Source organism: Wyeomyia smithii, chromosome 3, assembly GCF_029784165.1.
Source record: "Wyeomyia smithii strain HCP4-BCI-WySm-NY-G18 chromosome 3, ASM2978416v1, whole genome shotgun sequence".
NCBI classification, from domain to species: Eukaryota; Metazoa; Arthropoda; class Insecta; order Diptera; family Culicidae; genus Wyeomyia; species Wyeomyia smithii.
Window position 1 is genome coordinate 108204742 of NC_073696.1, and position 14942 is coordinate 108219683.

The 14942-nt window shown below is 42.7% G+C and overlaps 1 protein-coding gene across 3 annotated transcripts in view; it reads left to right on the forward strand.

Moving 5' to 3' along the window:
• LOC129727163 (uncharacterized) overlaps nucleotides 1-14942 on the forward strand; it is a 399476-nt gene that overhangs the window by 117581 nt on the left and 266953 nt on the right. For all 3 annotated transcript variants that reach the window (XM_055684686.1, XM_055684685.1, XM_055684684.1), the window contains one exon: nucleotides 42-2986. In XM_055684686.1, coding sequence (XP_055540661.1) covers nucleotides 434-2986 — 2553 coding nt within the window. In that variant the 5' untranslated portion in view covers nucleotides 42-433. The remainder of the gene's footprint in view (nucleotides 1-41; nucleotides 2987-14942) is intronic.

The window sequence follows — 14942 nt, forward strand, 5'->3', positions numbered from 1 at the left end:
GTTTTCTCTTTTTGTGTGTGTTTATTTTCCGTTTTTTGCAGATTCAACATCACCCCCGAAGGAGTACCTTTGCTTCGAAGCCACGATCGGAATAATCAAGTGTTGACCCAGTTGAAGCGACCGATGTGAAACGTAATCAAAAGCAATCGAAAGAAAATTAGAAAAGTCTACTGGTGTTGCACCAGGGCGTGCTATTTTGCTGGAGTGTGTGTGCAGTGAATAAGCAAAAAAAAAGAATCTTGAATCCAAACATTTGCCTAGCATTGGATTTCCTCTATCGTGCAGCGGAAAATAAGCGGAAACCTGATCAAACGAATTGTTCCATTTGTCTTTCGCCTCATGCCGCTTGGAATGGGGCTCTGTGTTTGAAGGATAATTAAAGTGTATCTGTGTGTAGAAGGCTTTGCGTAAGGCGAATTTTAAACTGAGCAAAATGGCACTTTGGCAGACGAAGAATTGGTATTGGTCACTGTTGGCAATGCTGGTGGCATTTGAGAGTGTTTATTCAGAATCGTCAACTTTTGCTACCGAGCACAGCTTGTTGACAGTTGCTACTGCTGACGGCATTGTGGTGAGTGAGGTGAGTGAGACAGATGCTGTAACGGCATTGCCAGCTAGTACCAGTAGTAGTAGCAGCAGCAGTAGTGCTTATTTGGGAAAATATACGTCCGAGTTGGTGCAAAGTTCGTCCGCAACAGTGGCTGGTGCAATGTCGAGTGTTGTGGAGGCGAGTAACCCTACTGACACAACAGAGGGGTTGACGACGGGCGTAATTTTGCCAGGAGTGGGCAGCAGCAACGTTGCTAGTTCATTGGATGAAACAGAAATTGAGAAAAAAGGTGGAGACATTGAGCTGGAGAGCGAAACTCCCGTTATTAGTTTTGGCATCCGGTCATTCACCGTTGAAGTAGGCACTGGGACAGAACGATCCAGCGATGAACCGGTACTGGTGAATGCAACTCAGCCGGAAAATGCCACTCAGCAGACCGGCGAAGGTGCAACTACTCAAGTTATTTTCTCAAGTGAGTCTTCGAGCACAACTGAATCCACAACAGTAGCCTTGGACGCTGATGAAACTCGCCCCACTGACGCGACTGGCAGCCATGGAGAAACAACAGTTGCCAGAGGGCTTTCTCAACAACCAGATAATGATCCAGGTCAAACAGTGGTTACCGTTAACACGAAGGTACCCGGTGAGAAACTCATCAATATGGATGAGGAATCTGAGGAAGAACAGCATATTTCCAACGAAATTCGCGTCGAAAAGAAAAATGGTTTATACCGCATAAAAATAGCAGAAATTACGACGGACGAGTTTGATAACGGCTTACATGAAACTGATAACGAGAACCTGCTGATGCCAGCTGGAGCTGTAGCACCGAAGTCAGTTTATCCTAGTAAGATTAATATTGACGATTTTTATCCTTCGAAACTGGAGGACTTTAAGCCTCCGGCCAATGTGAATGAGCTACTGCGTAGTGCTGAAACCGCCCACGAAAAACTGCTGCGTGAAAAAGCCATTCTGAGAAACGAGGATAATGAGAAACTTTTCGAATCGACAATCATGAAACCATCAGAAGTTTTGCCCATAATTGACAGCAAAGTTGACGCATACGAAAACGTGAACTTAGGAATCGAAGATGAAAAGAAAGCCCAGGATTCCGGTGACATCTCTACTACCAAGATCGAGATTGAGCTAATTGATGATACCTCGGAAACATCAACCAGTGACGAGGGAAAATCTTCCATCGATAACATTACCGAAAAGCTGGAGGAAAACGACGAAGTGATAAGTCGTATCAAGGAAAACTTCAAAGGGTACAAAACTTTCGATGCGACGGAAGAGATGGAGTTGCCACCGGAAAAGAAGCAGGACGGAGAGGTAATGACGATTGCTATCTCTTCGGTGACATTTTCATCGTCGCAACAGCTGTCCACTCAATCTCCCCCAACTTCGATGCCAATCTCTGGAACCACCACCCAGCTTCCAGCTACCACCGAAGAGGACATTCCGATTGCTGTCAGCGGCAGCGATATAGTGAAGGATAACTACGGAAATCTTTTCATTCCACGAAGGGTGAAGAAAAATGATCCTACAACATCTAAAATAAATATTTTCAACTCTGCTCCTTTGAAAAAAATTGACTTTGCAAATACTAAATTTAATAACGACAACAGTGGCTCCCCACACGACCCAAACGACATTGGCAAAAAGGACAAGCCGGAATTTTCAACTACCAAGTTCTACAACAGTAAGGAATTGTACAGTGAGCTGCATCATCAGGTTATGAATGATAGCAGCCACCGTCACGAGAACCGCAATTCACCGGTCCCGAAAAAAACTACTGCCGTCGTTTCGGAGAAAGACATTCTAACCGCAAAAACGCTTTCCAAGCCAACAGCAGCGCAATCAACAGCGACTACCAAAAAGTTACCACTGAAACTCACCAACCCATCCGAGCCCACCATAAAACAGCAATTGCTGAAAACTAATTTTATTCCGAGAGACGTTACTTCAACGGTGTCGGCCGTTCCTTCACCTTCGGTGCAGAAACCACAATCAACCATCGTTTCACCTGCAGCCGCCGAAAGCACGTCCGTGAATCGACCGAACCGTCTAAAAGAATTTCCGCAGCGTGTCGTGACCCAGCCATCATCTCACATCCATCCGCTGGATCAGCAGAAGAAGATAAAGTCACTGGGAGCGGCCGCATCCGCCATCATTGCCGCTACCTCAAAGCTGGCCAAGAACAATAAGGCAACACCGGTCGCGTTGAATCACATTACACCCGAATCACCACAGCAAGGCAGCAAACCGCTGCAGCCACATACTAGCAGTGAAAATTTAATTACACGGCCGATCATCACGCCGCTGTCTCGGTTGCAGGAGAAAATTAACACACTGGACTGTGACATCCAGCCTCTGTCGCTCGACTCCACCATATGGCGCGGCAACGAAACACACGAGCTGGAACTGCCCATCACGGTAAGTCCGATGATGAATATTCCTTTTCTTCCTGTTTTGCTAGGGTAGACCACCAATCACGGAGCAATGCAAACTGTATGAGCTTTGTCCAGTGAAGCCACCCGATTATGAAAATAGATTATCAGAAGGTTTAACAGTTTCATCCTTGAAGCTTTACTGCAGTACAAGCTGCAAACATCCCGGAGAGTATTACAATTATGCCTCGGGTGCCGGTACATTCTGAGTACCTACCAGGATGTGTGCATTTGTTGTAAATAATAATTATTATGAGGATTATGGTGACACCGAGCTAAAAGGTGTCGGGAGGTTGCAAACAAGGTTGGGGTTAGCAAGTACAGCAAAGAGCCGTAAGCAAAACAAAGCATTTGTTCCAATGCATAAACTAAGCTCGAATTAGCACACTTCGGAAGCGGGGAAATGAGCAATCGTTTTATTCTCCGCTCGGTCCACCACCTGCGGCTGGGAGGAGCAGCCAGAGGACTGCTAGCTGAACGTTGGCAGCCGGCTGCTTCATTTGAAAGTCTCGGACAATAAAAGAGTTTTTCACTTCGACACAAGAGGATTATAAAGTGCTTCAACAGGGAAAACATCTTTCATATTGTTTCGTAAGCTGTGCTTTATAGTGCTGTGGCCTAACTTCGACTTAATCGGCTGATATTTTTTGCGGAATAGATTTTATTCCACGACCAGTACAGTTCATGACATAGCAGAAATCTTGTAGAAAGGTGATTTATCAAATCACAATACGATATTATTTTCATTTTAATGCAACATCAGTGCTAGTAATAGTTCCAATGTATTTTTACTGATTCACTGTGATATGAACATGTGGATTTGAGTTAAAAATAATTCGGTTATTGTAAAAACTTATGCAATGTGGTTACCAGAACTAATTATAACCGTATGTTATAGCTTTTTAAATTTGCATACTTTTACGGCAAGAGTTTCTATCAATTCGTTCTATCATGTTAGTTTGATACCTATTTCTGCTAGAGACCGAGGAGCCCTCTGAATCATTCACAAATATTTTAAAATGAAGATAATTTCTGAGTCGGAAAGCACAGTTCAGAATCAAGGTTTGAGGTGCGATCTTTTTAGTAGGTACTAATTATGCACGGTATGGGTATTTTCCGCTCTTCGGGGATCCGGGGATTGGCCATCGCATACAAACACTATCACTTTTTTTTCTTATTTTGAATCGATATAATCATGTTTGTGAAGTGTCTTGGCAAAATGAAATGTCAAATGAAATTTATCTTTGAGTAGCCGATCACTAAAAGACACATTTTGAAAATATTACTATAACATCACAAGTTCAATAATTTTAAGACGAAATTTTTCAAACCTACATATTCATACTACGGACCCGAATGACGACAAGTTAAAAGGTCTCTAAAATAAATAATATTAATAATAATAATGATCATACTGGGCAAAAATATAACAACTCGTGATATCATCGTTAACTGACTTTTTTGGTATTCAGTTAGTTTGGTAAGACATATAAATTATTTTCGCACAAATGTGATTTGTTTTCGAATACGGATTGTGTCGTATCAAACTGGCAGATGTGTTAACTTACTTGAACCTTTACAAATTTTACTTCATTTTTATATTACTCCCCTCTTCAGAAATGTTGACAATTGGTAGAGGAAATTACTTTTTTTAATATTACTGGTTCTTGCGCGGCGAATAAGCTCAAGTATTCAACAAACAAATCTAATGACAGTGAGAGTGTCGTAAAAAGGCAAAAACTGAAGAATTCAAGTCATTACCAACACGCGTCAACTTACGTGAGGGTTTGCATAGTTGTTGCTCGCCGGGTTCGTCGAAAGTTATATACCGGGTTCGAGAAAGGTATATACCGTACCGCATCAAATTACGAACGCGAAAAATATGATTCAACTCCTTTTACTAAAAAATCAATGAAAAATGAATTTTCTCGTCGATCCTAGAGGATTAACATATCGGTTATTTTATTGTTGTTGCAATTAAGTGCTATTTATATAGATTCAAACATGTTTTGTTCATGAAATTGACGAGAACTTAGAGCTCGGTTTTGGTTCAAATTCCGAACAATTCAATGTAATCACTAAGAGATAGATAGGCAAACCGTCTCAACACTAAAGGTGCTGCCACACGAAGCACGCAAACTGTGACATAGTTCTTTATGACACCTATGCTGCCGGTAACCGCGAGTCAGTCCCATCTGTAAAAATGTTAAAACGAGAAAACAGCTTCGAAAGATATTTCATTCACGCTCAGTTATCACTTATTTGAGATGAATTATTATGACAATATTCATGCTAAAATATAGTTTGCATACTAGCCTGCACTAATTACGTTGTAAAAATCATTGATATAATTGATTTTATGATAAAAACCTTGAGTGTGACTGACTTGCCGTTACATTTTACACCGAAGAGAAAAAATATAATAAAAAATATAAGTATTGATTTTCACTTTTGTTGAACAAACCACTATTTTTTATCGGAACATCTGAAAATATACTCAAAGCTAGGCCAACATACGAGGCTAACTCAAAATTGACAAAATTACAGATGGGACTGACTTGCGGTTACCGGCAGTATGGCACCTATAACGGTATAGCGCGAAATTGTACTGTCAAAAACTATAACATAGAGACTCTGAACTAATCTGTCATGACCGAATAGTTCATAGCCTACTATTCCGTGATGAAAAAATGCTTTATACGATCAATCATGACTTAGAAACTATTGCAGTGGTGTAAAGGCGTCCGTGTGGCGGCAACTTAACAGTCACTTTTTTCAACGCCTGCTGGAAAAGGTCCTACAGTAAAGTAGCTCTACATCACTGGGTGAAGGACATTCCGATTACTCCAGGACTTTTGATTACTCTATCCATAATAATGTGGTTTTTATTCTAAAGTGTTAGTTTACAGGGTTACAGGGTCCGGCAAAACTGTAACATCGAGACAAACAGATAAAACATTTTATTTTCAATTCATTCAATTTAACTAGAAAACATATAACTTTTTGGAGAATCACTGGTCAACTTCAACTTGTTCGCCCTTGAGTTTAACCATTCATCACAGAAGAAGGCATTGCAAAAGGCCTCCAGATACTTTTGTAGAATTTTTTCACTGGCTGCAGCTAAAAAAAGTTCCACAATCCAGAGTTGGGATTTCATCGCTTTATTAGCATTCGCCAAATCCTGTCTGAAAACAAAATCCCTGATACTAAAATGACGACGTGCTCACGGCTCGGCGACGATGCCGATATGGGTGATCCCATCTCAAGTGTCCAAGGAAATGCAGATGGTCTCAAAATTTGGGAGTCGTTGTATTTTGACCCGAAACATATAAATCAAAAGTTTTGTACTGATTGGTGAACCCCTCGAACAATGGCACTGCCTCCACTTTTTGCGAATTTAGAAAAACACATTTTTAATTTGCAGATATTGCGGGACGCTGAAGAGTTACAAGTGATCTTGACATAGCATTTTTGAGGGTTTTACTACGTGGTCAACTTTTTTGATTTAATACTTAATTTGCAATTTCCTCAAAACGCCCAAAAATTGTGTTTTTGCGTTACGTAATTCCCCTAAGCGCTTCTACATAGAATGCTTTCACATGAACCACTGCCAATTTGACTGTATGGTATAGAAAATTTTTTCCGTTTTTAAGCTCGAAATGAAGTAACTCCAACACTAAGTTTGTATTCGAGATCCATTTTAGACGGATAACACTCGATTACAAAAGTATCATCCACTGTCATCCTCTTTCAATGCAGTTCCGTATGTAACCAGAGCCGGATTTGGGGTTGGGGGCCTGGGGGCCTGGGGGCCTAGGGAAGATATTTTCTTGGGGCCCTCTTTCCATAGAACATTTAGAGGTAAATAGTTGCAAATTGTTGTTAAATGACTTCATGCTCCGCTGTCTTCCTATCTGTAATGCCTTCGAGCGGTGGTTGCACGTCTGGTCTAGGATAAGAGGGGGCCCTCGAGTTGGAAAACGCGGTGCATACGCCACCTCCTAAATCCGGGCATGTGTGTAACGTATTGATAAGAGTTGAATTAATGTGGATGGAATATCATGCCATTCGTGTTGTTCTCCGCTCTTCAAATGGCACCTTCCAGGGCGATACTAAACAGTAGACAAGAGAGACCATCACCTTGCCTTAAACCTCTTTGAGTTTCGAAGGGGGTCGAGAGTGCCCCCAATACTCGAACTACACAACTGTAATTCAACAACTCACTGGGAAGTTGGTCCACTCCAGTAGCTTTATTGTTTCTCAGCCGGCCAATCTCCTCCTTCAACTTCAGGAGATTGGGGACTGGAATTCTGTTGTCTTCTGTTCATGCACCAAGATTAGTTTCCATACCGTCCTCGCTCTCTACTGCATCGCCGTTCATATACTCATCGAAGTGCTGCTTCCACCTTTCGATCACCTCACACTCGTCCGTAAGGAGGTTACCGTCCAAGCTCCTGCAAATATCAGCCTGCATATATCATATATCAGCGAAGCCTTTACGAGAGCTGTTCAGCTTTTCGTAGACCATCCGAGTATCGTTAGCTTGGTACAGCTATTCTATCGCCACGCAATTTCGGTCCTCTTGCTGGCGCTTCTTCCTTCGAAAGCTGTGTTTTGGCTATCCATGCCTGTCGGTATCGTTCCACGTTGGCTCTCGTACGGTGTTGCAGAATTCTAGCCAACTCAACCAACTCAACCAACTGCTTGCATTCGACGTCAAACCAGTCATTTAAAAGATTCTAAGCCCTTGTGCCTAGTAGCGCCACAGCCATATTCAAAAGTAGTTACACCAAGCTGCTCTTCCATGGGTAACGCTGTCTCCAGCTGCTGCGCGTATTCTTGTGCAATCCTGGCGTACTGCAGTTGCTCGATATTTGATCTTGGCTTTCGACTTCGGCGGGTGTTATACACCGTCGAAAGTTTTGAGCGCATGCGTTTGTTTTAAATGTGTATTCGCACTGCGGTAGGTGCGAACGTTGATGGTGTCGAAGAAGTACCTCCCGTCGATAAGAATGTGGTCGATTTGATTTTCTGTCTATTGCTCGAATGATCTCCGTCTCGTCGCAGGCAGCTATCTTAGACCTGCTTTAGCTGCGCGTAGAACGCTTCGTGGGCAGTGCACGTTGATGATGCTGTAGTTGAGGAACCGACCCTTTATTCTCGTTCATGTTTTTGCCCATCTTGCCCAGTACTATGAAGCCGGTTTCCAGCTCGTTGATGGTGCTACAACTCTGGTAGAAAGTAACCGCCTGGTGCCCGCTGTCCAACAAAGTTCCTGAAGCGCTACGACTTTGAAGTTGCGTGGATGTAGTTCATCGTAGATTGTCCTAGAAAGCAGGACGATTTGAAGTTCCCTGTCCCAAGTCTCCAACCGTAGTCCTTATTTCGTTGCCTAGGTTCATGTCGATTGTTTCGATTCGTATTATCTCTTCGATGTTTGTAGCATATTGTTCTCCGGAGTGGCTCGTTGAGCCTTCCCCAATCCCTGTCTCGCCGGGGGTCCATCGTGCCAGTTCTGTTTAGAGTCCCACGCTGACACCAGGACGTTGATCAGTTGCTCCTGATATGAAGATCAGACGCTGTTTTGAGCCGCACCATCTTCGTGAACAAACGCTCGGGTTAGAGAAGCATTTCCTCTACCGCCGAAGTATGGTTTATGTGCTAATGATCGTGTCGCACCTTCACATTTAGCTATTGTCGAATGACAACATTGCAACAGGCAACACCAATCAGTTGTGTCCATGTTTCAACTGGCAGCCTAGTAAATATGACTCCTGGAAGTGTGAGATAGGAACTCTGGAGGGCTGGAGCTGTGTTTGACGCTCCTTTAGGTTGTAAACTTACCATTTGAAACCTCAAAAGCGTACGTACGACCAGTAGTGACCAAAAGGTTCAAGTAGCCAAATACCGATTGCCAACAGTGTTGTTTTTCCCAAACTTGATTTTTGATATGTCGCAAGTAAGGTTTCGGTACCGTTGTTAATCTAGCCTGTGTCCTTGAAAGGGTATTTACCGCATGGTTCGTATTGATAAATCCAGAACAACGGAAAATTTCGGGGTGTCCCGTACTGTTTGTAAAACTAAGATAAATTTCGGATTTATTAAAAAAGGTTGGATCAAATTCGGTTCAAATCTCGTGAAATGGCATGTGAAAGAATTTTCAATTTTTCGACCTGGAGGGGTCAGGTAAGCAAGTGTTAACTTGGAGCGACGGCGAATTCTACTCGATCGGCGATTCTACTCGCGTCCTCCGGAGATCAAAATATGCGGCGATGAATTTCTCTGCAGGTGTCGTTGTAGGCAGTCACCAGTAAGCCCAGATAAAAGAACTCGTCGACCTTTTCGATTTCATCACCACCAACTTGAAGTCGAGGTGGGAGGTTAGCCCTGTCTCCTCGTAAACCTCTTTCTTTCATGTACTTGGTCTTCTATGCGTTGAATCTGTTTGGTTTCGGCCTTTAAATTCGATGTACGTATCCGTTATCTTCACAAAGGTCCATAATGTCGGTATTGTTGGCGAAGCTCAACAGTTCAACAAATCCTCCGGTACTCATTCTTCCTCCCAAACCTTGACAATAACCCAGTGCACGGCTCTAGCCAGTGGTTTCTCCACCGTATTTCAATAGCTCGCTGGGAAGTTGGTCCACTCTAGCAGCTTTATTGTTTTTCAGCCGACCAATCTCGTCCTTCACCTCCTGAAGGTCGGGGGCTGGAATTCTGATTTCTTCTGCTCGTGCACCAAGATCAGTTGCCATACCGTCCTCGCGCTCTAATGCATCGCCGTTTAGATGCTCGTCGTAGTGCTGCCTCCACCTTTCGATCATCTCACACTCGTCTGTAAGGAGGTTACCGTCCAAGCTCCTGCGGCACGAAGCCTTTACGGGAGCTGTTCAGCTTCTCGTAGAACTTCCGAGTGTCGTTGGCTTGGTACAGCTCTTCCATCGCTACGCGATCTCGGAGGACCTTCGGAGGACTGAGTTTTGGCTGTTCCGTGCCTGTCGGTATCGCCCCACGTTCGCTCTCGTATGGTGTTGCAGCATTCTCGCCCGTGTTGCATTCTTCTCCTCGACTAACCGTTTGCATTCGCCTTCAAACCAGTCATTTCTATGATTCGGGGCCCTTGTACCTAGTAGCGCTACGGCAGTGCTACCTATGGCGGATCGGATGCTTTTCCAGCCATCTTCAAGGGTAGCTGCGCCAAGCTGCTCTTCCGTAGGTAGCACTGCCTCCAGCTGCTGCGCGTATTCCTGTGCAGCCTCGGCGTCCCGCAGTTGCTCAATATTTGGTCGCGGCGTTCGACTTCGGCGTGTGTTATACACCGTCGATAGTTTTGAGCGCATGCACACAGCTACTAGGTAGTGGTCCGAATCTATATTCGCACTGCGGTAGGTGCGAACGTTGATGATGTCGGAGAAAAACCTGCCGTCGATTAAAACGTGGTCGATTTGGTTCTCTGTCTGTTGGTCGGGTGATCTCCAGGTGGATTTGTGGATACCTTTGCGGAGGAAGAAGGTACTTCGGACTACCATACCACGGGAAGCCGCAAAGTTTACGCACCGATGGCCGTTATTATTAGACACGGCATGCAGGCTATCTGGTCCGATTACCGGTCTGTACATTGCCACCCGTCCTACCTTAGCAATCAAGTCCCCAATAACGATCTTCACGTCCTGTCGCGGGCAGCTATCGTAGACCTGCTCCAGCTGCGCGTAGAACGCTTCCTTCTCGTCGTCGGGTCTTCCTTCATGTGGGCAGTGCACGTTGATGATGCTGTAGTTGAAGAACCGGCCCTTTATCCTCAACTTGCACCTCCTTGCGTTGATCGGCTGCCACCCTATCACACGTTGGCGCATCTTACCCAGTACTATCAAGCCGGTTCCCAGCTCGCTGGTGGTACCACAACTCTGGTAGAAAGTAGCCGCCCGGTGCCCGCTTTTCCATACCTTCTGTCCTGTCCAACAAAGTTCCTGCAGTGTACGACTTGCGAAGTTGCGTGGATGTAGCTCATCATATATTATCCTGTCGCATCCTGGAAAGCAGAGCGATTTGCAGTTCCATGTCCCAAGTTTCCAATCGTAGTCCTTATTTCGTTGCCTAGGTCCATGCCGATTGTTCCGATCCGTATTATCTCTTACATTGTACGTTCCCCAACCCACTGTCTCGCCGGGGGACCATCATGTCAGCTCCGTTTAGAGTTCCACGCTGCCACCAGGACGTTGATCAGCCGCTCCTAACATGGAGATCAGACGCTGTTTTGAGCCGCACTATCTTGGTGAACAGACGCTCGGGTTGGCAAAGCAATTTCTCTACCGCCGGAATATGGTTTACGCGCCAATGATCCCAAAACCTATGGAATATCTTGGAGAGTATGCCAAAGCGTTGTCAGTTGGTTAACGAGGCCAAGTTGACTGCTAATTTTTTCACTGAAAATATATTTTAGTTTATTCCACGAAAACGTGTGTATTATATACCAAACCTTTTGTTGTTTTCTGCAACGAAACGAATACGTAATAAAAATAAAGGTACTTTCGCAGGACTGTCAAAGCACGTATTCGTATATGTAATGAAAGATTTTAAAAATGAACGCAATCATTCGTACAAACAAACGCTGCATAATGTAAATAGTACGAAAAATTAGTAAGCCTACGCAATAACATATACGTTCTACGAAATCCGCTTTCGTTTTTTGTTCGTTGTTAACCACGCTCGTGCGAAAGTATATTCGTGAATTGTACAAATTATGCCTAATGTTTCAATACAATTCGATAACTTGCAATACGAATATTAGCGGGTCGTGAGTTAGGGTCCTGGGTGGTGTCGCCTCGCTGTGCGTCGGTGATTGGCACAACAACAGTGGCGGAACTAGACCGACGGAAAATGAGCGAGAACAAAAACAAAATACGAATATTCTATACAATCAACAAAAGTGCTGTACAATCTACGAATTCCATGTGCGTACAGAGAATAACGAAAAAAGATTTTCAGTGTTTTGGATAAATTAACAATTTTGAAATGGTACATTGTCTACAAAGTATTATTTTTCCGTAGTATTTATTGAAGTGCCGGAAAGTTTGGAAACTTTTGCTATCGGCACACTTTGATTTCAAATAGTAGGCAGGGGTTTTATTTTCTCCCATCAAAAATTAACGTATCTAAGCACCAGCGAGTAGCGTACATTCAAAAATATTATATAGTGAACATTACTATAAGTTCCTAGCGAATGCCAATTTGTAGCATCTTTAAATAAAACATAGGGAACATTTTATCTACTTACGAATTACACGTTTATCAACAAATAGGCGTATGGAATCAAATAATATTTAGTACTGGTAGTCGTAAATGTTTGTTGCTGGTCATAAAATTTCACTGCACTGTGCAAAAAGGAAACGTCTTTCAACCAACTAGAATGTCAAAAACCTTTTGCACTTTCTTTTCCCGATCGTAGACACACGTATTGTGCAATGATGCATCCCACCTCAGTTTACTCTCATTGCTGCAGTTGAACTAGTCAGTTCACCAGTTTTCCAACAGTTAGACCACGTTTGACACGGCATTGTTCGCTTCAAATTGTTTGTGAACGAGAATGAAAATGTCGGATGATTACTATACAGCTTTCGATTTACATGAGCAATCTGCTTCGCAGAACTGTAATTTTTGTGTACAAGAATATCACGATGAATACATTTTGCATTACTCTTGCAATCGTTCCCTATGTGACGATCGTTCTCTACATGCGCGGTGTTTTCATTTTTACACCTCGATGCAACTGAATAAAACATCCTTTCGTCAAAAATAGAAATGCTTTGAAAAGCGAAAATATGACATTCCTAATGGTATCCCTGCATCAGTGTCGAAAGGTTCATTTACTACATATGTAATGGTCCGTAAGCTGCACAATATAGTTACTACTAGTTACCATTTTACTAAATTTTTGATACATGCGTTCTACATTTCTTCGGTTCCATTTCAACCCATTTTTCACGTTTTAAAAAAATTCTAAACCTTTTCCATTCGGAAGGTTAAGATGCAGCAAAACCAGGTGAGAGTAATGATACTTGAAGGAACAAATGCAAAAAAGTAAGTAAACCTTTCCACCCCGAAAGTGTTGAACGAACAAGAGCATTTCCTACGACGGGAGATGAAGTGAGCGCCAGTTGGGTGACGGTCTAATACGCTGAAAATTGATGCCTTACCTGAACCGATTTCTGCACAAAAAAGGAAAAGAAATGTACGGTTGAGGTGTGGCTAACAAGACGCGGTAGGGTGGATGGAGGCGCATCACTTTACCCTAGGTTTGTTCGAACAAAATTCTTCACTTTATATTGTGCAGCCACTCAGCCGGAATTGAATTCAGATTTGCAACTCGTACTATGCTCTGATGGAATTCGAATACCGTAGAAGAGTTCTCTTTAGACTGGCTGTTGTGCTTGCAACAGAATGTATCAAGTTGTTGCACTTGTTGAGTGGTAAAAAAGCTTACTTTTAGAATCGACTGCCATATGACTTGTGCAATAGCATTGTTTTTACCATAAATCCTTTTAGCAAAACTGTTTTCGTGGACATTCAAATAACAACTTTTTTCATTCAGAAATTTTTTCAACGACAAATATTAAGTTCTATTTTTGATATGTTAATGGTCTATTATTGCCCTGAAATGTAAAGGCCATTTTCCCAGAAATTACCTCATAATAGCAAGTTCTTTCATGTTCTTCACCATTAGAAGGCAGCAGCGTGGAGTTGTTGTCAAGCATTGACTGAAAGCTTTTCACGCCTACAGTTAACGCTGGAACCGACATTCTCAGTGTGAAACACGAGCAACACGGCCACTATTAAGCGTCTAACGTACGGCTTCTGGGGTGAAATGGTTTCAATTTAATTTCATTGAAATTACTGTTTTGGGGCCTTGCGGAGTAGATTCATTGTTTTGACACAAGCTTTTTAGAAGGGCATTACCATTAATTCAAACTGGTAATGGTTATGGGCAGTGTTAATCGCTGGGAATATTTATTCATCCATTATGTATGGAGTGGAGCACACTGTTGTTGTTTGGAGGGTCAAGGATTGTCGAATGGAACTTAACTTTGCAGAATATATCAAGTAAAATATTGCTAAAACTAGAAAATCTATAAAAAGTAACCACACGATAATATAATAATTATTAAAAACAATCACAACAATCTTTAAATAAAACTACTAACAATTAATGGGATTTATACTTTCATGACACCTGTTGGCGAGCACACGTACTATTTTGACAAACTAATAATTTGAAACAATGCCTTGAATTACTGAAATTTACATCAAACTCATGCTGTGATTGCGTAACGTCTATTAACCTCATCAATTATGAAAAATCCCACATAATCTCAAAACAAGCACTTCCATTCTAAATACGAGTGCAAGGAGTTTACAGCTCCATTATCCGAACTACATTGCATTCCATAAAGCAAAATTAAGCTCCCATAAGATGCCGCCAATCAAAAGAGTGCTGGCCACGATAAACTGAGACTGTTCCTGCCTTAGTTTGGGAGTGATTCAGCATCATCCAGTTTTATCGCACCACCTCTCTTCACCTAAGTCTTCAGAGTGAATGGAGGATGACATGGTAATACAACGAAAAATGCATTCACTAGCTCCCGAAATGCTGGTGGCACTCAATTCTTTGTTTCAGTTCATAGGCGTCATCCTCTCAGCAGCACGATTCATGGGCAGAGAGCCTTGTAAGAACTCTGATCTTTTGCCAACAGCTCGAGTGACATTATTTTCTTGTTTTATGTGTCAACTGCCATCATCAAAGTCAACTGGCCTTAAAAGCTGGAGGCACGCAGCTCGAGTCGGCTGTGAATCGGGTAACAGCACATGTGTCCTTTTTTGAAATAAATTACATAAATATTTTATTCGACTTTGCGAAAAAAAAAGATTTTATTACAATTCGGCTGCCC